General features: G+C 41.5%; 1 protein-coding gene across 5 annotated transcripts in view; it reads left to right on the top strand.

The window, feature by feature from the left end:
• LOC111865558 (monocarboxylate transporter 12) overlaps positions 1–21,970 on the top strand; it is a 91,893-nt gene that overhangs the window by 64,515 nt on the left and 5,408 nt on the right. For 4 of the 5 annotated variants that reach the window (XM_023853697.1, XM_023853696.2, XM_023853694.2 and 1 more), the window contains exons 2-5: positions 15,125–15,519; positions 16,194–16,337; positions 18,090–18,275; positions 20,722–21,491. In XM_023853697.1, coding sequence (XP_023709465.1) covers positions 15,171–15,519; positions 16,194–16,337; positions 18,090–18,275; positions 20,722–21,491 — 1,449 coding nt within the window. In that variant the 5' untranslated portion in view covers positions 15,125–15,170. Of the gene's footprint in view, positions 1–1,696; positions 1,821–15,124; positions 15,520–16,193; positions 16,338–18,089; positions 18,276–20,721; positions 21,492–21,970 lie in introns of those variants that run through there. The other variant, XM_023853695.2, reaches the window with a different exon arrangement.

Genomic DNA, 21,970 nt, shown 5'->3' with positions numbered 1-21,970 from the left:
CCTAGTAACGGCTTCCAACGGCGGACGTTCCCCTTACTCTTGGTTCCCTAACTATTCCAGTGCCTCGGATATCAGCTTCTAACAGCAGCAGCTCACAAGTGCTGAACACCAGCAGTTCTCTCACTAACTCACGAATCAACTATTTCTCCTCAATAAAATCCACTGCACTCACACACTGAACTCGGTCGGTTGCATGATACAGCCTCGGAGCGGACCACAAAGAAACACTGGTCCCAACCGTACTTCCATTGTTGCGAACGGGCCGCTGCCTAGCAACGGCCATTTTCTCGTTTGTTTCGCTGTCGTTCCCTATCAACAGGTATATATGCCAAAATATGCTATGTCAGATCTGACTGAATATGAGGATGATGATGCTTTTACACGGCTGGCGAGAAGACAGAAAATTCTGAACTGAATGTTAGCAAGGGTTAATAGGCTTCAGTCCCCTCTTAATTTCCTCATGAATCAAATTTTGATTTGTTACTGTCATTCACTGATGTTTTAACTCTGCCACATTTTCAAAGGTTCTCTTAGCTGTCTCTATGTTATGATTTTCTCCTTCATTCTGGTGACGAACAGTTGACATACACTTAACTTTCTCTGTGTTTACTTCTAGACAAACCTCCTTACCAGCATATAGTGTAAATTCTGCTGAGCCCTCCCTGAGAAGCCTCCAATTGTGCATCTACTCAAGAAATTCCCAGCTTTTTATGGAACTCGAAGGTTCATTGCCGTCTTCAAAAGAGCCCTCAGCTGGTCCCTATCCTGAGTCAGATCAATCCAATCCATACCATCCCATTCTATCTCTCTAAGATTCATTTTAATATTGTCCACCCACCTATGTATTGGTCTTCCCAGTGGTCTCTTTTCTTCTGGCTTTCCCACCAATATCCTCTATGCATTCTTCTTCTTCCCCATTCGTGCTACATGCCCTGCCCTTACATCCTCCCTGACTTGATAGATATTTACGTCTTTCACCAGTAAAATATCAACATATACAGTAAGGGGTTGTATCCCACACAATTTCAGTCCTGATTTACTGTCAATTTCCATTTCCCCCCCACTTCCCCGTCCCCCAGTATCTGACTAATGCAAAAAATCTTATCAGTAGTCGAATATTTCGAGAACAAGACACGCAACACAAAACACAACGAAAGGACACCCCACCAACACAAACACACTTGCGCACCGAGAGGACATATATATTTAACAACATAAACAACAACAGAAAACAGCGGTTTCCTCGCCAAAAATTACAACACATGAAGACCGTATTGGTCGAAACAAGTAGTGATGGACTTTTAAACTTAATAAGGTTTATAGAACAGTATTGCACCTGAGCCTCTGTAATCTCTGCAGCATAAATACAATCGTTGAATGAGATATTGAGAACGTCGCTTCTTCATATCTTGAAATTCAACGGGTTATTCCATTTCAATGCAGTTTACATACTGCCTTTCTTACCCGTGGAAATGCAATTTTTGGGTGTCATATAAACGCCAGCCAGTCTAATAATACCCAGAGGTCTATTTCTGACCTTAAGCAAGGTTACAGAACGGTCACTTAATCCTCTGCAGTTCTGGCTTCGGTAACTTGCTTTACTGACCTACACTGGCCTTGCTTTAAGTTTCCATGGTAACTTATCGATTGTAATACGTAGCACGCATGGCATCAGCTGACACGAAGATGAAGTTCTAGTGCCGGCTTGGCAATGTGAGCGGTCGGAGCGTGTTCAGTAGTTCCGTGGAAACGACATCGTGTGGTCGCAGAACTAGAGCAATGCGGCGGCGCTAGTTGTATTGCGTGGAGCACCCGCAGAGGTTCGTAGTTCATAAGAACGGGATATAGAACAATCCCTCGTCAATCCCGGGATGAAGTTATTTCCCGTTTTGACAACCGCTGTATTCGGTTTTAAGTATCCGAGATTTTAAGTTCGTGAATGCGAGGACAGAACCGGTAGCTTCAGTAACAAGAGATCCACGTTTGCTGGCACAAAACTGTAATGTCATCTAAACCATGTTATAGCTTTCAGATTAAAACTGTGTGCATTTATCTGTAACATTATTTTATATAGTATACCTAACGTATTTCTAAACTTGTTAGAGTTTTTGTGAAGGATCTTAGGCTTTTATCAGCGGCAGCAAATCTCCTATACACCAATTCCATTTAAAGTATCCGTCATATAAATGATCCAATTTATTATTAGCTTAGTTTTTCAGGGACGTAACCAAGATGGTTGGCGAGGGATTGCTGAGAATCCACATATTTAAAACTTAAACCGAAAACATTCCTTTACACGTCTGTTTCACAAAACATAGTGAAGAGAGTAGAAAATAAAGTGACGGCAGCTTTAGTAAAACACCAAAATGAAGTGAAAATACGGGAATATGTGATGAGATGTTTCAACTAAATGAAGTAGTATTTCTTAGAAATGCTCATTAATCGGGTAGAATATGTATCAAAACACGAAATAATCAATCCTTTATATGCCTCGCAAAATCAAATGAAATTCACAAGAATATAGAATTTTAAATAAGTTTATGTTGTCGTTACTGATTCGAAGTTGCGACAAAAGACAATTCTGTTGCAGATAACTTTTACAGGCTTCTATATTGTCCCTGATTCATTACTGGTTCTGTTAATAATGAAATATCAAAGGTTCTGGAGTGGAGAATAGCATTATACCACAACATACATGAAGGCCATGAGTGAAATCTCTTTATTCCTTTTGTGTTTGTTTAATAATCTGTAATTACTAAGATAAGTGATGTTCATGTTTGATGCATCGGTTAACGTTACAGCAGAACATGCATACAGATAACGTACAGATAGTTCAGTGTTGCCAAGCGATGTAAATGCCACGCAACGTGCCATTCAGGCTGCATGTTATAACGTGGAGATCACGGTTAAGGTATATGGCTCAAAACGCAATACATATCACTACACTTATGTCCAGATTATTAATCAGCTTATATTGCGATCTTTTGGGCCATGGCATCGTGTTATCCGAGAGATGCGTGCTAAATCTTAGGGAGAATATACTGGCTCTATAAGCTATCTTCAAAATGGCGACAGCAAGTCTCCTTGGACTTCAGTTACCACGTGCCTCACTGAACGATAACACAACAGGGAGGGCCACAATTTTGAATCTGCACTGCTGTGAACATCTCAAATTTCATAATTAGTTAAAATTCTGTTGAATGTATGCGTTTTTGATAACAGAGCGCTGAGGAGAATGTGAAAGTATAAGAGACAAGAAGCAGTAAGAATATGGATAAGTTACGTGAAGATGAAGACCGTACCATAGCTCAGGCGGTTAGTTGCCGGCTTCCCACTACGGCAGCCCGGGTTTAAGCCCAGGTCAGGTCATGTGGGATTCGTAGTGGACAAAGTGACAATGGGGCAGGTTTTCTCTCAGACTACTTTGGTTGCCCCTGCCAATTCTCGTTCCACCGACTGCTCCACATTCATCAACATCATCATCATCATCATCATCATCATCATCCGGGGCTGGTACAGCAGGCCAAATAGTGGCCGACGTACCAAGTGAATTCAGTCTCACCCCACCCCAAGAAACTAAAAAAACTACATAAAGAGGCTTTTTGAAATTTATACTGACAAGAACAAGGGGAGATGGGAGGGGCAATGAATCATTCAAGGCGCAAAATGAGGAATGCATATAAAATTATGTTCGATAAACTGGGAGGAATTGACTAGATGGGAGGCCGACGGCCGTATTTAAAGCGCAATGACGAAGACGATCGCACCGGGGCATCCCCGGAACATAAATAGAATCCACAGAATTCACTGAGATATTCGCTTCTCTGAAATCACAAAAAAAAAAGTTTGTTTTTAGTTATTATTGCGAGGAAAAAAATAAATTTTCATGGACTACATTTTTTTGACTGATAAGGGCCTCGATATTGCGATTTCCGAGGGCCTCCACACCTGTAAATCCGGCCCTTAAGAGACCTAATATTGAACTCGAAATTAGGGAAGCAATGTATGAAAACACAGCTCTCTCGGGATATGGCCCAGTGACGTGTTGTCACGAGTCTGAGGTCTCCGAGAGGCGAGGAGTTTCACAGCCAACCGAGCGACAATGAGAGGTTCGAGCCTCTTATGACGTTGACTGTGAAGATTGCTGTCTTCTGGGAAGTCGGGTTGTGTAATATTTTAGACAACTGCCAACGCTTCGGAATAGCCTACTAAATTCATCTTCAAGGTAAAATATTGAGGCAGTATGTTCGTCCGAAATGTTGATACCCAACTACCAAACTGCACGGCATTACATCCTACAAAATAGTAATGTTTAGAGCGACTATATATTTCTCAAGAAGATACCTAATCCTTGAGGGCGCCTGTGGTCTACTCAGGCGGAAGGATTGTTCACGAGTGTCAAGTTATTAAAGATCCACAACACACACGAAGTCTTTCTGAACTCAAACCATTCCTCTTTTCTAGTTCCTTAACGCGTTTCGCTGTTGTACGAAATATTTTCAGTCTGGGCTAGATGCAGATCTGTACAACCTACACTTACAGGTTGAGCACACAAGAACTTCACACTTCCAAAATCATACATAAAAATAATGCAAGATGTGCTCTCTATCCTGGAAAATCTTGTGCCAGGCGTGCACTGAGGCGTCGAGGCATTCACTTCGAACAGCTGTCACGGAGTCTGTGTTAGCTAGCTGCAGTAAACACCGTCTCTTCTGCCATAGTCATTTTTCTTAACTACGGGATTATTCTAAATAACTGTCAGTGTACTTGTTTATAGGCCACGAAAGGGCCGCGCCATAGCTCAAGTAGTTAGTCGCTGGGGTCCCACCGAGGCGGCCCGGGTTCGATCCCGGGTCTGGTCAAGTGGGATTTGTGGTGGACAAAGTGGCGTTCGGGCAGGTTTTCTCCGAGTTCTTCGGTTTCTCCTGCCAATCTTCATTCCACCAATTGTTCCACAATCACCCTCACCTATCATCTGGGGCTGGTACAATAGGCCAAAAGTGGCCGCAGTACAAGGGACTTAGCCCCACTCCACTAGCAATAAAAAAGAAAGACCCTGTAATGAAATCTAGTGGAGAGGTGTAACAACAACCCGGGTGGTTTAAAACGAAACTTTGGAGAGTCCCTATTGGCTATGCAGATGTGAAATTTGTATTACGCCTCATTAGTCTTATATATAATTTTGAAAGTGTACATTTCTTTATGCTAAACCCGCGTGTTGAATCACTGAACATTGCTTCAGTGCCAGGGTAACAACACTATTTGTTAACTGAATATGGACTTACTGTCGTGGATATTAGATAAACGGTGCTCAACTCCATCACACATTGCGATATCTTAATGGCATTAACGTTAATAGTAACAAGTACTTTTCAATTGATAAGTGAAGATACTATATAAATTCTTAAAAAAAAAAATATTATACTAGTATCAAAGCGACATTTGAGGTTCTGGAGACGGTGATTATGTGAGGCACTATGTTACAAGCAGGAAGGTCGCGGGTTCAAGTCCCGATGAGGTCATTCGACTACGTTCAATTGACCTAATCCTTCCGGCCGCACTATGGCCCTGGGGTCGACTCAGCCTCTAACAGAAATGAGTACCAGGAATTAATTAAATGATTTTCTTTGGGAGTAAAGCACGGCTGGCGGGTAAGGCTAACAACCTTGTCGCCATCTGTGAGCCGATTGTCTAGAAAATGTGGGAACCTCAACGTCTCACAACACTATGGGCCTCCACGGCCTGTTACAGGGATAGCTTTACTTTACTTTACTTTATTTTACGGGTACAATCTGCTGACATGTAACACGGTATTCTCTGCTAGAAGTGTACCACATTACATCTGGTAGTTCTACCTAGGTGTTCAGTCACCTTTATTTGGGCATACAACTTCCCAAAACTACGACCAGAGAAGACTGAGAACCCTAGTGCGTGCGTAGCGGTGAACTGGAAAGTGTGCAGAATAGCGGGAGCGCTGTGTTGCCTGTAGTCCCGAGTTGTGTCACCGTGTAAGGTGCAATAGATCCAATCATCCAATCCAATACCCCGTCTTATAAGTCAGAGAGTAGCCCCTACACGTGACAATAGTAATAATCATCGTCATAATTATCACCACCGAGTTTCTTTCTGTGTAACTCTTCCTAGAGCCAAGTTTCCGTCTCTCGCGACAGGCCTGGCTACGTGTACAATTCCTCATGACCGCATATTGGTATAGTAATTTATATTAGGCCACGACCGCTCCCTTTCACAATGTTTCTCTATCATCAATCATTCGTCGGTATACACTCTGATTTACTGGCAGCGCCTTTAAGTATTGTACAACTCGTCCCTTTGCCGCTACCTCGAGCAAAGCATTAATGGTGCCCAATGTAGTTGTCATTTGTTAATGTCGTTCCCAAATATTTTAACTTTCCCGAATTTTAATAGCATCTATTAGCTATTTCTTTATCATAGTTTTGCCCTGGGTATTTATTTTCTATCCTTCGGTTTGAATTCATTTGTCGGCTTCGAAATTCAGCTTCTGGGCATTCTGCCCAACTGCTTTAGACATTTCTTTTAATTTCATTATAGCAGCCGAATCTTTAGTTCCCAGCCTTTTCTTTTTTTCCAATCCTTCGGATTTAAGTTATTATGGAAATTTTCTTGCATATTTGTGTCCGTAATTAAGTTCACCGCCAGTCACAGTAGCCGAGCGGTCTAAGGCATGCATTGTCTTCGTTCGCTCGGAAGCCGGCATCGTGGGTTCGAATCCCACTCAGGGCATGGATGTTTGTGTGCGTTTTTCTGTGTTTGTGTACAGGTAGAAGCCTTCCGACGAGCTGATCACCCGCCCAAGGAGTCCTACCGAATGTGTAAGATCTAGAAAAACCGAAGTGAACGGAGTTCATGGAGGTAGGCCTAGGCCCACTGGGGCTGTAGTGCCAAGGAAAAAAAATTAAGTTCACTATACTTGAGAGTTCCAAGGAACACAGTTCGGGAATCTCTGACCTACCGCTATGTAGATTACCGCTGGAAAGTAAACACCAGTATGTTTTCCTAATGTGACTTCTACATTACATAAAGGACTGACAACGTGCTATTTCCTTGCACTCTACCTGACATAAACATTATTACCCAACAGAGCGAAAATATACATCATTTTAAAATTCTGTCAATAATCATTATGGCAATATTTACACTCTTTCTGTTTGTCTTGGTTTGTCACTACCTACGTTAAATCCTTGTATAATGAATTCCGAAGAAGTATACCATAAAGGCGTAAAGGGGGCATGGAAGAAATGTTTAAAATATTATCCTCAAATACGGATTACGAGTAGGTTTGTATAGTATTCAGTATGAACCTGGTTCGAATCTCGGCCTAGTTGTGACTAACTAACTCATCTTTTTAATTCGCTTAGTGGGGGGTGGAGTCCAACTGGGTCCACTCGGCACGGCGGCCACTGATTGGCCTATTGTAGCCTGCCCCGTGTGATTATGATGATCGAGAACTTGATGGAATGAAGATTGGCAGGGGAAACCGAAGTACTCGGAGAAAATCCGTCCCAGCGCCACTTTGTTCACCACAAATCCCACTTAACCAGACCCCGGAATCGAACCCGGGCCGCCGTGGTGGGAAGCCAGCGACTAACCGCTTGAGCTATGGCGCGGTCAACTAACTAACTAACTAACTTCACGGAGCTGAGTTTTTCTTGAGATGCAGCTACTCAACTTCCAAAAATGTATAAGGTATATAAATACCTATGTTCATGTATTCAGTTTCTAACTTATATGTTTATTGCACCTTCTATGTAATTTAAACAAGAACTACAGCATTAAGAAGTAATGTTAGGGAAGAAGCAAAATAAGCTTTCGAGGATACGATTCAATATGAAAGAGATTAATTCCTTGTGTTTGCTTTATGTATGACAGCACATGAATGAATGAAGTCTCACTGGTGAAAATAATTTCAAATTAAGAGAAAAAAACGAAAGAATATAGACGGAATTGCACAAAGATTAACTGAAAATATTTAATTAATATTCTTGTTTTGTCCCTTCTGATTATGATACTGTTAATTGGTAGACGATGCTAGTGGTTTATACGTAGGAATATTGTAGCCCTTCACATTCAGGGTAAAATTCTACCAGAGTAAACGGTGTTATGACCAAGAAACCACAATGTTAACCTCAACCGTTTTAAAAATTGAAAATTTTATACAGTCAATAAATGACGTTAATAAAATTAAATAAATTATTAATTTAACTGAATTTAAAACTAGGTTAGAATTTGAAATATATGAAACAATGAATTAAAATGAATTTTGAACTAAGTTAGAAGTTGAAATGAATGAAACAATGAATTAAAATGAATTTTGAACTAAGTTAGAAGTTGAAATGAATGAAACAATGAATTAAAATGAATTTTGAACTAAGTTAGAAGTTGAAATGAATGAAACAATGAATTAAAATGAATTTTGAACTAAGTTAGAAGTTGAAATGAATGTAACAATGAATTAAAATGAATTTTGAACTAAGTTAGAAGTTAAAATGAATTTTGAACTAAGTTAGAAGTTGAAATGAATGAAACAATGAATTAAAATGAATTTTGAACTAAGTTAGAAGTTGAAATGAATGAAACAATGAATTAAAATGAATTTTGAACTAAGTTAGAAGTTGAAATGAATGAAACAATGAATTAAAATGAATTTTGAACTAAGTTAGAAGTTGAAATGAATGAAACAATGAATTAAAATGAATTTTGAACTAAGTTAGAAGTTGAAATGAATGAAACAATGAATTAAAATGAATTTTGAACTAAGTTAGAAGTTGAAATGAATGAAACAATGAATTAAAATGAATTTTGAACTAAGTTAGAAGTTGAAATGAATGAAACAATGAATTAAAATGAATTTTGAACTAAGTTAGAAGTTGAAATGAATGAAACAATGAATTAAAATGAATTTTGAACTAAGTTAGAAGTTGAAATGAATGAAACAATGAATTAAAATGAATTTTGAACTAAGTTAGAAGTTGAAATGAATGAAACAATGAATTAAAATGAATTTTGAACTAAGTTAGAAGTTGAAATGAATGAAACAATGAATTAAAATGAATTTTGAACTAAGTTAGAAGTTGAAATGAATGAAACAATGAGTTAAAATGAATTTTGAACTAAGTTAGAAGTTGAAATGAATGTAACAATGAATTAAAATGAATTTTGAACTAAGTTAGAAGTTAAAATGAATTTTGAACTAAGTTAGAAGTTGAAATGAGTGAAACAATGAATTAAAATGAATTTTGAACTAAGTTAGAAGTTAAAATGAATTTTGAACTAAGTTAGAAGTTGAAATGAGTGAAACAATGAATTAAAATGAATTTTGAACTAAGTTAGAAGTTAAAATGAATGAAACCGTGAATTAAAATGAATTTTGAACAAAGCAATAAATGAAAATGAACGACATAATTAATTAAAATTATTTTTTTTTTTTGCAAAGTAATAGAAGGAAATAAATGACGGAATGAATCACAATGAATTTTTAACAACGTAATGAATGGAAATAAATGAAGGAATAAATTGAAGTGGATGTTGAACAAAGTAGGAAACAAAACATGAAGAAGGATTAACAAGGAAGAATGGAGTAATCAATGAAGAGAAATAATCACTCGAATGGCGGAACCAAAAGCAAGAGACGTCAGTATAAGAACGAGCACGGAAGGGTGGAGTCAGACATCGAAATAAGAATGTTTGAATGTGATGTGGTCTGTTCTAATTCATAAACGTATAAATTTTGCAGATATGGAAACTCACTCATGCTCAAGATCAATGTTTGCAGAGTGCAGCTCTTCAAGAGAAGCTAATCGCTTTGCACACACGAGAGTACACATAACTTCAACCACTTGACCTTGTCATCCATCATATTTTCTTCGGCGTTCATTTCTATTTGTGAAACTGGTTATTTAAAATATGACAGCTGCTTTGCTAATTGGTAAGAAGACGCTCAAAACCCAGTTCTGAAAACTTTTTGCACACGTTGCACTTGTCGGCCTCCTTTTGAATTATGACATCTCCGTTACTCGCGCTGAGCGCATTGCAGCGCCATGTTGCGGCGGGAAACTGAATTTAGCGGGCTGATCGATTATTCTCGTGTAACCGTCATAAGCAGACTGGACATTCGATATGTCTATCGTTAAAAATTTGCACTACCTTCATACAAATTAAGCAAGTAGGCTAGCTCAGCTGTAGTGGGTTCGAACTGCATTGCAGAATTTGAGACAGCACGTCTGGATTCCAGTCGGGGTAGCTGGTTAGAATTTGGGGTTCTCAGCAACGATGGTTATGAAGAGTTCTGTTTCCTGGGGTATAATGCCACGTAGTCCGTTGAAAGTAAATCGACGTTTCGGAAGTACGTATCGCCTCATCTTGATGTCTGAAGACTAAGCCAAGGAACATACCACCACAAAGAAGAGTTTTCTTCTTGGCTTTCTGTTCAGCTCTGAAGATAGAGGCATATATTCCTCCGACACGACGGTTGATTTTCAAAGAGCTACATGGCGTTTTATATGAGCCGGGATGACGTTTTTTTCTTCTAGAAGTCAGACGTTCTCAGAGTATCTGTCATTACACCTTCACGGTTCACCTCACTCCCTCCAGCATATTTCCAGAATAGATCTGCTTTAAATTGAACAGACAGCATTGCTAGGCAACGGCTGAATAGAACGTTCCCGCTGCAACGAATACACTCAAAACAATAAAAGAAGTGCTGGACGCTGTGTTTTCTATGCGGGCCGCATCGTGTCAAGTATTCAATATGTAATGAAAGGAAAATAGACGTAGACGATTAGTTCTCCCCCTCCCCCCTCCAAAAAAAAGTCATTCACATTCATTCCTCCCATTCAACAACAATAACCAAAGCAGTTGAATAAGTATTCTTGAATAAAGATAAATTTGTGCCTGCGATTAGTTAACTAAGCACTATGCCATGAAGACATATTGGGGAGTGAAGCTGTAGCTCCACCTTTTCTTGATGTCGACACTAGATGGCTGTGAGTGGTCAGCTTCACGCCCCGGTGGCTTTACTTCTGTGGAAAATGACCCCCGTACCAATTACATAGGAGCTGAGTGGGCTCCAGAGTCGGTCTAGAAGTTGTGGTGATGAGTAAAATCTTGCACTGCTGGGAATCGAACCCAGACCAACCATCCCTTATTCCATCGCTATATTGACGGGTCGTTGGATAAAATGAGAAATAATCATAAATTGATCTGAGGAATTTCCGGTTTGTCATAGTGATGATCACATAGAACACGTCTTGTATGTCTTGTATTGTAGTATAAGGAGCACCCTTCCTCCATCTTCAGGGCTGAGATCAGGCCTACTAAGTCCCAATAAGGGTCCCTGTTAGTTCACTGTTCCCTTTTTCCTGTCAGATCTCTCAAAGCTCCTACTCCGGTCCAAATGCACACAATTTTCATCCGTGCGTGGCTTATACTGCTTGCTTGCAAGGCTTACTTTTCGCTCCTGAAGATGGAGTCAGTAAAATACTCCGAAACGTCGGTGAACTTATACCAGACTACACTTTGCATCACATCCGGTAATATGGTATTCTTCATGAATCATCATCATTCAACATCTTACAGAGTGTGATTCTCTCTCTAGGAAACCGAAACATTCCTCAATAACTTTTTAATTTCATCAAAGTGGCTACATAAACACGCAAAATACGCGTGAATATGCAGAAGAAAACCCATATGAAATTCATACGGAGCCTTTACATTCCGAGAAAATCGGGTTTGTGGTGTGCCTTGTCCCGTAGACGAATTATCAGTCCCATATTCTTCGATCAAATTGTTACCACGGAGGTGTACTCGAACATATTCGGTGAATTTGTGAATCAGTTAACAGATGACGAATTAACGGAAGCTTACTTTCAACAAGATGGAGCAACGTGCCACACACATCTAATGCAAGCATGAGGGAAACTGAACGTTATTTCGGTGACCGATTAATTTCGAAAAAATCTGTGGCCGCCAAGATCACCAGACTTGACACTACCTGATTTCCTCAATTTGTTGCTTGCTTATTCATTGCAGCGGGAACTTGTTTACCGAGTTGTTGCCTAGAAATGAACGTCCACTCTGGCTCCGCTATTTCGGCTTTCGGGCGTATGCATAACACGCGTTGCCTTCTCACGCTATCATCATAAAACATTGTTATTATCAACACTATTACGTATCAACAATGTAGTATAATTCTGCTGTTATTCTTCTCTTTTAAGTGTCCTATTTAACGACGCTGTCGATATGGATACTGTATAATGTCGAAGAGATATTGATTAATGAATATGAAGCAGTTGACAGAATGACAACTGGCAAGGGAAACCTAAGTACTTTGTCTACCGTAAATCCCACATGACCTGACCTGGGATTGAAGTAACGGAACCTGGAGATTATGCTGCCATTTCATTTAAAGCAAAATATCAAACGATATTGAAGTCTGCTTTTTGGCGAAAAGTGTAATATACTGATATCTCAAATTCTGAAAAACTGAAGTCCACGTAGCCTTTTATCGAAGGGGTACTGGGAGCTCTCTCCCGGGAGGTGAAGCAGGTGGGGCGTGAAGCTGACAACTCACCTCCATTTAGTGCTGAGGTTAACAGTACTAGGAGCTATACCTCCATTCCTCAATACATTTTAATGGAGTGATGCTTAATTATTTAAGCACACGTCTATTTCTCAAGGCCTTATAAGTTTTAAATTCGTACGAGTGCCTAAGAGCAGGGTTTTTAAACATAATTTATCCTAATTGTTTTCTTTTAAATTCGCTTAGTGGGAGGTGGAGTCCAACTGGGCTCACTCGGCACGGCGGCCACTGATTGATCTATTGTAGCCTGCCCCGGGTGATTATGATGCTGGAGAATTTGGTGGAATGAAGATTGGCAGGAGAAACCGAAGTACTCGGAGAAAACCCGCCCCAGCGCCACTTTGTCCATCACAAATCCCACTTGACCAGACCTGTGATCGAACCCGAACCGCCGCGGTGGGAAGCCAGCGACTAACCGCTTGAGCTATGGCGCGGCCGAATTTATCCTAAGTAATAACATGAGTTTCTTAAACTGATTCTTTGTTTAATTTTCTCAACATGCTGTATACCTTGAGTCCCTTCCATGCTGGATTTCTTTAAGAGACCCCCTTTCAATATCTCTGCAACTACCGTACACACGTCACCATAGCAACAAATGGTATGTCGAATCGCAGAGCCTAAGAGGAAAAAGTTTTACATATAGCTGCATCCACGCACAGGTTTGGCAAATCACTAAGGCATTAAGTAACATTTAAGATAGGTGCTTTCGGAAGATGTAGCTGCAACCGGCGAAAGTTTTCGCCAATTACTTTCTTTGTATACGAAATTTTTAGCTTAACAATCAACAACAATCAACAATCTTACTTAGCTTACTGTAGCTGTAGAGAGATTGTGAAGTTGTCCTTCTGCATCTTGTAGCCCAGGGGCCTGCAACATAGTGTAGAACAGTGCTTTTCGGTGAGAGGCATGCGTACTTATTCGTTAGCCGTGAATAAAATAATTTCCTTTGTTAGAAGCCGCTACCAAGCGACGACTACTGAAGACATAACAGAAACAGAATAATTACGAGTAATATGTGCTATGGTGGTGTGTCTGTACAATAGCCAGAGTGTTATAATTATTTGTGGTCACGAGTCTTGAGCATTTAATAAATGTAATTATCAATCCGCCGGTCACGGTAGCCGAACGGTATAAGGCATGTACTGTCTTCGCTCACTTGGAAACTGGGATCGTGGGTTCGAATCCCACTCAGGGTATGGATGTTTAGTTTGTGTGTGTGCGTTTTTCTGTGTTTGTGTACAGGTAGAGGCCTTGCGACGAGCTGATCACCCGCCCAAGGCGTCCTACCGAATGTGTAAGATCTAGGAAAACCGAAGTGAACGGAGAAGTTCATGGAGGTAGGCATAGGCCCACTGGGGCTTTAGTGCCAAGGAAAAAAAAATATCAATCCAAACTCATGACTAGTCAATAGTATGCCACTATATGCTCGTGTGTGTGTATGTGTGTATATATATAATTTGGGGTTGTCACGGTATCACAAAATTTGTCAACCTGTGGTGTAGCAGTTTCCTTTACAGTGACCTTCTTCTTCTTGAAATTTCATTCTAAAGGCAGTGGTGGGAGCCAGGTTTTCACTTCTAATAAACTTCTAAAGTTGTGTAAAGATGTTTTATCTACCGCGGTAGCGCCTTCAAGCGTCTACGTGGCCAAAGCTGCATAGTAACCAATTCCTCAGTATTGCTAACTTGGTTTGAAATACCTGGAAGTAGCGGCTTCTCGTATACCATGTAAACTGGCAAGAGTTTAAAGTTCTACTGAAATGTAATAAAGTTGAACTTAACCTACATAGTTTTGTTACCAAAGCCTTCACAGCCTCGAACACAGCTCGCTCATTTTCCAAGTACTTCGCGGGCTCGGCTCAATCGAATTCAGTTGATCGGCTGCACCGTAGCCTGTCGCTATACCGACTGAGCTATCCCGGTTCTCTGTTTTCTTTTTTAAATTGTGTTAATTTACTTAACCAAGATCAAGTCAAGGAGGATGAGGTGGGCAGGATATGTAGCACGAATGGGGGAGAAGAGGAATGCATATAGGATATTGGTGGGAAAGCCAGAAGAAAAGAGACCCCTGGGAACACTATGGCGTAGGTGGGTGGACAATATTAGAACGGATCTTAGAGAGATAGAATGGGATGGTGTGGATTGGATTGATCTGGCTAAGGATAGGGACCAGTGGAGGCCTCTTGTGAACACGGTAATGAACTTTTGGGTTCCATAAAATGCTGGGAAATTCTTGAGTAGCTGCAGATTTGGCGGTTCTTCAAGAAGAGCTCAACTCCATAAGTAAGTAAGTAAGTAAGTAAGCAAGCAAGCAAATCGGGGACAAAATCAGTGTGGTACATAAGTCTTATTTCGGGGACTGTGCCCGAAAATCTTGGACGAATGTTCACTTCAGTTTTCTTGCACCAGCTGTTTACATATCAAGTAGTATCATGCCCGGAAGTGTCAGTGCTTCTAAACGAGATATTCGTAGCAATGCAAGGATGAATTGACGCTATGTTGTTCGCAGGGCGGTGGAGACAGTGAGCTGTGTGTCGGGGGTGGCAGGTGCCGTCATGTCAGAGACAACGTCTCACCCGCAGCCTGACGGCCAGTTCGGCAAGCGTGACTCTTTCAGCCTTTGTGCCGACGAAGCAGACGAGGACCAGAGACTGACAGAGGATGAAGTCGAAACCGACCCGGCTATCCAGCTCGGAGAGCCCCTCACAACGTTCACCGTTGTCCCACCAGATGGTGGTTGGGGCTGGGTTATCGTGGCGGCCTCCTTCTTCTGTAACCTTGTTGTCGACGGTATCATATTCGCCTTCGGCATGTTCCTCAGCAATATATCGGAGACGTTCAATGAATCGAAGGCCAAAGTATCGATTATTGGATCACTGTTAGCGGGTTTTTATCTTATGGTTGGTAAGTGATGAAACGTAATCGAGTCCTGTTTTTAATTATAGATAATTAAAGTTTAATGCACTTAAAGAGATCGTACATACTGCATTCACTTTGTTTACACTTCAAGAAGAATATTTATGCACGCATAATTCTTCTGGCGCTGTATAAACATATATCTCATGTACAAACACTGTTACCTTAAGCTTCGAAAATGTAGCTACTTAGGTATCGGCGGGTTCCAGCACTTGCCTGATCACAGTAATTAAGTTTTCTTATTCTTAATTTAAATGAAAGCTTTTACATTATCTGTTAGAACTTCGAATGTAGTTATGGAGAATGGAAACCTCGAATTCTCCTGTAAATGTGAATAAGTTCCTGCCTGACATAGTCTTCGACCTTGAAGATGGATGTGATATGTATCTCCGAAAGTTCAGGCTCTCCGCAGCCTGCACGGCTTTCCAACCCAGAAAATTGTACCAATTCTCTTCATGGTATTTATTGTTTTCAGCAGCACTACTAACGGAAACATTACCGAATTAAAAATTTACGTTAAGGGTAAATGCAGTGGATATGAGTTGGTCATATCTAACATTTCTAGGGATATGCCTACATTGTCTGCTAGCACAACGATCTTCTTCGTTATTCATCCAGAGTTAGTGTGTTCAGAAACTTAACTGTGTTTACATATGTTCCAGGTCCATTCGTGAGCGCACTAGCGAATCGCTACGGGTTTAGAACAGTGTGCATACTGGGCAGCGTTCTGGGTGGCATCGGTTTTGCCGTTTCCTACTTTGCCAGTAGCGTCACATACCTCTTCTTCTCGTATGGCGTCCTGGGAGGTAAGCATCCGACTCCAAATGTCACTCCGACAGGGTGAGGGCACACCAAGGGAACTGGCAACCGCAATTTCCGAGAATTGTTATCAGCTTGAGTTGAACATATGTTACTGAATTGAGCAGCTCAATTTGAGGAAACTGCGTAGCCGTTCCCTCAATTTGAGCTGCCGTTGAGGTGGGCTCAGGTGCCGAGATTTACTCATACAGTACATACCAAATTTCATAAAAAATTGTTCATGCTTTCAGAAGTTAATAGGGGGTGGTGATTCACGAACACACAAACAGCATGGAGATCGCATAAGCATACTGTAGAAAAGTAGGCTTAAGAAGTGACAAACGTAGCACACAAACAGTCTATGAGCACGAAAAGAAGTTTCGCCTTCAGATTTTTCTCCGTGGGAATGCTAGCTTTTATATAATTTACAGCCCCCAATAGAAGACCTTACAAAGCCCGATTCATACGAAAATATATAAACAAAAGGAAAACAAACTCCGTGGCCTGTAGTCCACAAGCGAACTATTCCCTTCCGAGCGACCGTCGCTGGTCGGCGAAATTAGTGCCAACTTTTGCGGATAGAGGCTGTCGCGTGGTCAGCACAACGGATCCCCACGGCTGTTAATTTCGGTTTTCCGCTGTTTCCTTGGAATATCTCCTCAATTATCCTCACGAGGCTGAGTGTACCCCGTTCCAGACCCACTACTTCTCAGAAAATCTGGTTGTGCAGGGGAATGGAACCCGGGACCTCTGAATCTGTAGCCAGGAACTCTGACCACTAGACCACAGAGGCGGTTCGTACGAAAATTTGGACTGCTTAATTTGCTCTTCGTGATATCAGATCATAGTTACAGATATCAGGCTATTCGTATAGGCACTGACCGAATGACTTGTGCACAAATTACACACACCCACCTGCCAAAACTGCAGGAGAACTGGCCTGTCTTACACGGGACTGAAACATGTAATTCAGTGCTCCTCAGTTCAGTTTTTGGTGTGTTAACCCTCTATAATATGATATGTGTACCGATTGCTTGAATTTCAGACGATATAGCATCACCACCTAGTATATCTGTGAGCTGAGAACAAACAGTGGCCATTTCCCTGAAGAACATTAAGCCACTGAACTTCATAACTGAGATGATGTTTGTTTTCAGGCAGTACAGTGACGGTCCAACAGCTGCGTGGCCAGAATTCGATTTCTGACAGTTACGGAATAATTTTCCCCCATCATACACAGACCAAGTCTGTGATCAGACTTATTCAGTGGGAACCAGAGAGTCATTTCTCGGGTCGGGGGCGGAGAGGTGACAAAGTCTCCGGAGCCTGAAGCTGAGCAATCATTACCTCCTTTGAGTGCTGAAGTCCAGAATTCTTGGGGTTTATGACTCTGTGGTCTAGTGTCAGAGTTCCTGGCTACAGATTCAGAGGTCCCGGGTTCGATTCTCGGCACTACAATTTTTTCTGAGAAGAACTGAGTCTGGAACGGAGTCCACTCAGCCTCGTGAGGATAATTCAGGAGCTATTTCAAGGAAGTAGCGGCTCCGGTCTAGAAAACCGAGATTAACGGCCGTAGGGAACCGTTGCTCTGACCACGTGACACTCTGTAGCCGCAAAAGTTGGCACTAACTTCGCCGACAAGCGGCGGTCGCTCGGTCGGTCTAGTTCGCTTGCGGACTCAAGCCAAGGAGGGTTTTTTTTTATGTCTACTCACAGTGTGTGGCAACTGAATGTAATGGACCTTCCTGTATGTTGCGCAGGTATAGGCTTCGGGCTCGTGTACGTGCCGGCTGTGATAGCTGTGGGCTTCTACTTCGAGAAATGGCGTGCCCTGGCAACGGGCATCGCCGTCTGTGGTTCTGGCATCGGCACCTTCGTCATGGCGCCGCTGTGCACTGCGCTTATAAATGCTTTCGGCTGGAGAGGGGCGCTGCTCATACAGGCAGGTACGGCTTATTTCGGCCTCTCACCCTCCCTTGTCTTTCCGAGCGGGCCTAGCACTTACAATATGTTCACACTCTCTGGTGCCATAAACCAGCTGGAAGCAATAAAATCATTTGGTTCTGTGCGGGCAAGTTTCAAGTCTTTGTTGCACTCTTCAGATATTCGAGCCTTGACTAAAAGACAGAAAAGTGAAAGCATTGTAGATCAAGGAATGTTACAGGGTCTGTGTTCCCTTCTTCAGTGCCAAGCCCTTCCACTGCATTTGAGATAGAATATTGCCCTTTCTAGAGTCGTAAACAAACACATGCATCGTAGCTGAGATAGAGAGTGCATTCTGTTTTCTGTGAGGTATGGTGAATTATAATATTGTAGTTTCATATCTTCATAAAATGGTAATGATACGTTGTTTAGAAGATGATGAAATTGAAAGGCAACTGACGCGGGTGCTCCAAGAGGTACCATACAAAGGCGAAATTCAGTTACATGATGGGGGGCGGGGGTGAACCCTGTTTATACATCAAGCATATAAATACAAAAAAAAAAAGAAGTATGTAGACTGAATTTTACTATATTTAAAACTAAATACATAGGATTGGGCGTTCGCTTCTACTAGCCGAGTTTGCGCGCGCTTCCCCTGGTGGAGTTCAAATACCCGACCGCACAAGTCAGTGTACTTCGGCCACAACGACCATACTCATCAGTCATCACCGTACGGACCAGTGCACGTCAGACGTTAATGGTTAACATACGTAGCCAGAGCTGGATCGTCATATAAATTAATTCAAAATTCCATCTCGGTCTCCACTTCTCTTTATCCTGCACTGCCTCAAGGATACTCCACCTGATCCTTCTCTCGAACAGGTTGTCTCATCTGCCTCTCGGAGCTGCATATGTACCAGCTGGCTCTGCGGGTATCTTATGCGCAGTAAATTTATGTCTTCTCTTTGATTTACAAAACCCTTAGTACGTTTCCATTGGTGTGAATGGTGGTTAGATTGAGCATATTTTGTAAAAATGTTGTCAAAATCTAACGCTGCCCATGGTTTCAGGCTTACGAGACAACCTGCATAAAGTTTTCAAGCTAAGGATGATTATTCAAGCAACATTTATAGAACACACAGAAAAATATGAAAATTCACACAAAATTTGAGTCGAGGAACCCGAAGAGAATAGACTACTTAGAAAATTTAGATTTACGTGGAATGATAATATTAAAATGCAACTTCAGGAAACAGACTGTGAGAGTGTGGTCTGTTTCCATGTGGTTCGAGATAGCGACCAGTGGCGGAAGCTTGTGAGCAGATATTGAACTTCCGGCTTACATGAATTGAAGGAAATGTTTTACCTACTTATGCGCCTGTTATCTTGTCAAGAGTGTCCTTTTTGTTTCATGGACTTGGTAAATGAGGCCTCTTTCTGTGTTACAAGTTTTCCATAATTTCTTCAAGGACTCATTTTGTAGTCCATTTATTAAGAAATTCACCACAACCCTGAAAATTAAGACAATTTATAAAATTTCAAATCCCTTTCACGTCTCTGTTAAACTGTCTGAACACTGAGTAGTGTACTCAGAGAGGGCATGGACCCATACTGACAGATATAGATCCGCTTTATCGTAAACCTGTTCCACATGTAATTGTCCTTAGCCCGGAAAACCTGCCTTATTGTAGTTTCTCGCGACTTCTTCTTGATATCGCTGAATGTCACTTACTGAGGCCTGATTCCAGACGGGATATCTTCCCTTAGCAAAAAATATAATTTGACTTCATGCTATTTGAATCTTACTAAAAGAAAACCTTTACTTCACAATTACTGGTATTACATGCCTCATTATGTCGCGATGTTCTGAGCTAACCGCCCAGATGGAGCTGAATTAAAAAATAAAACCTTTTGTCGTGGTAATTATACGCATCAAATTCTGCTCTACCTTACAAACTTGTTTAATCGTTTTCCACCCCTCCGAAGATGAACACAATGTCTGTACAAACACTTCCTGTATTTGTAGAATCTTGTGAGTTTATTTTGAAAGATTACCGCCCTTTCTGAGGATCTGCCTTCTCTGTTTGGGTCAACGAGGCAAAAAAAAAAAAGAAGCTGTTTTTATAGGTGAGTGTAACAGGTACTTACATTTTTTTGTCAGCCAAGAATTCACTAACGGTTACAATTTCTAATTCTGACCAATCACGATGTGTCACTGCATTAAATTCATATATAAACTCTTCACCGCAACTTCATCGTTTCGACTCTGCTGGATGAGACAGCAACTTTTCCCGAAACCTCAGTAACTTTCACTATTCGACACTTGCGCAATAACCAGAAGAACCATCAGTGAACATGTGCTGGAACAGATATCTTCAACCTCATATGGCACGCCTCCATTGAGAATTCATTTTTCTGTTACAGCGACTTTGAGATTTGTATGACTAGCACGTGCCCTTGTCGTTACAGGCTTGGTTTTGAACTGCGCAGTGTTCGGAACACTCTTCCGGCCACTGAAACCAGTTAGAGTCTCCGTAGAACACCCAAACATCGAAACTGTTGACGGTAATGATGGGAAAAAGTCTTCAGCGGAACAGTTACCTCTCCTTCTGCGGATCAAAATGGCTCGAGATGACCAAATGAAGAAATGCGACTCGATAGCAAGTTTTGCAGACAACACTAGCACAACAGCGGAACCTAAACCAGGACCCAGAAGTCGTTTCCACAAGACTAGCAACAATAACATGTACCTAACTGCTGCCCAAGTTCTCGCTAGAAGCACAACTGCATTGGAAAGCTCTCAGAAATTGTCAAGTCATTCTCTGAACATACAAACCAATGCACTGTACGGTAGTAATATCAGTGATACATCTCCGCCGAAATCCAAAAAGCGACTGAGCCTGACGTGCTATCCAGACGCACCTCAGCAAGAAGAGGAAGGTAAGCGTGTCCTACTTGTGAACTCGGTGCCTGAAGACGTTACGATTAAGAAAGTGGCAACATACACGGAGCTCCTAAAGCCAGTTCAGGAGGAGAGACGTGGGTCAGATGAGACCACTGAGATGTTGGGGAATGGGGGCACGGCTACAGATATGCAGGCAACTAACAAAACAGGGAAACGGACTAGAACGACGTCCGAATGCAGCATCAAGTCCAGGGAAGTAGGGGTCAGGCCCTTCTACAGGGACGATATATTCTTCAGTGCAAGCTTACACAGGCTACCGCAGTACACGTCACAGGTAAGACCACAGATCTCTCATCTTCCCTGCAGGTAAGTACACTGAGAGGTGTCCGACAGAGATCTGCAAACGTTCTTGAATAAAAATTGGCACGAAATAATTATTTTAGACAGGTTGCGGTTAGTGTTTAACTGCTGACCAGTCTGACGTCTTTGCTTCACAACGGAAATTCCATGTAATCATTGTGTTCTACTGTTCCTTTACCTCGCCCTTTCCAGTGGACTAATTGTTTTTGCCCCAAAAGTTCTGCCATTCTTCCTGTGTGCTCATGCAAATATTTTATTCATATTCGCCCTTCCCCCGCCTTTTAAAGCAGTGCTCCTTAGCCGGTTAGTCAGGACATTCAAGTGGCCATACTGTACTTCAGATAGTAATATGCTTTTAAAATAAACGTTCGAAAGGAAGGGGAACGTCATATTTATCTTCTTCCCTATTTTCAAGTATATTAAGGGTTTTCTTCATGTCTTCGACGTCGTTTC

Source organism: Cryptotermes secundus, unplaced genomic scaffold (assembly GCF_002891405.2).
Source record: "Cryptotermes secundus unplaced genomic scaffold, Csec_1.0 scaffold836, whole genome shotgun sequence".
NCBI lineage: Eukaryota > Metazoa > Arthropoda > Insecta > Blattodea > Kalotermitidae > Cryptotermes > Cryptotermes secundus.
Note: the sequence above shows the minus strand (reverse complement) of the source record. Positions and strands in the feature narration are given on the sequence as shown.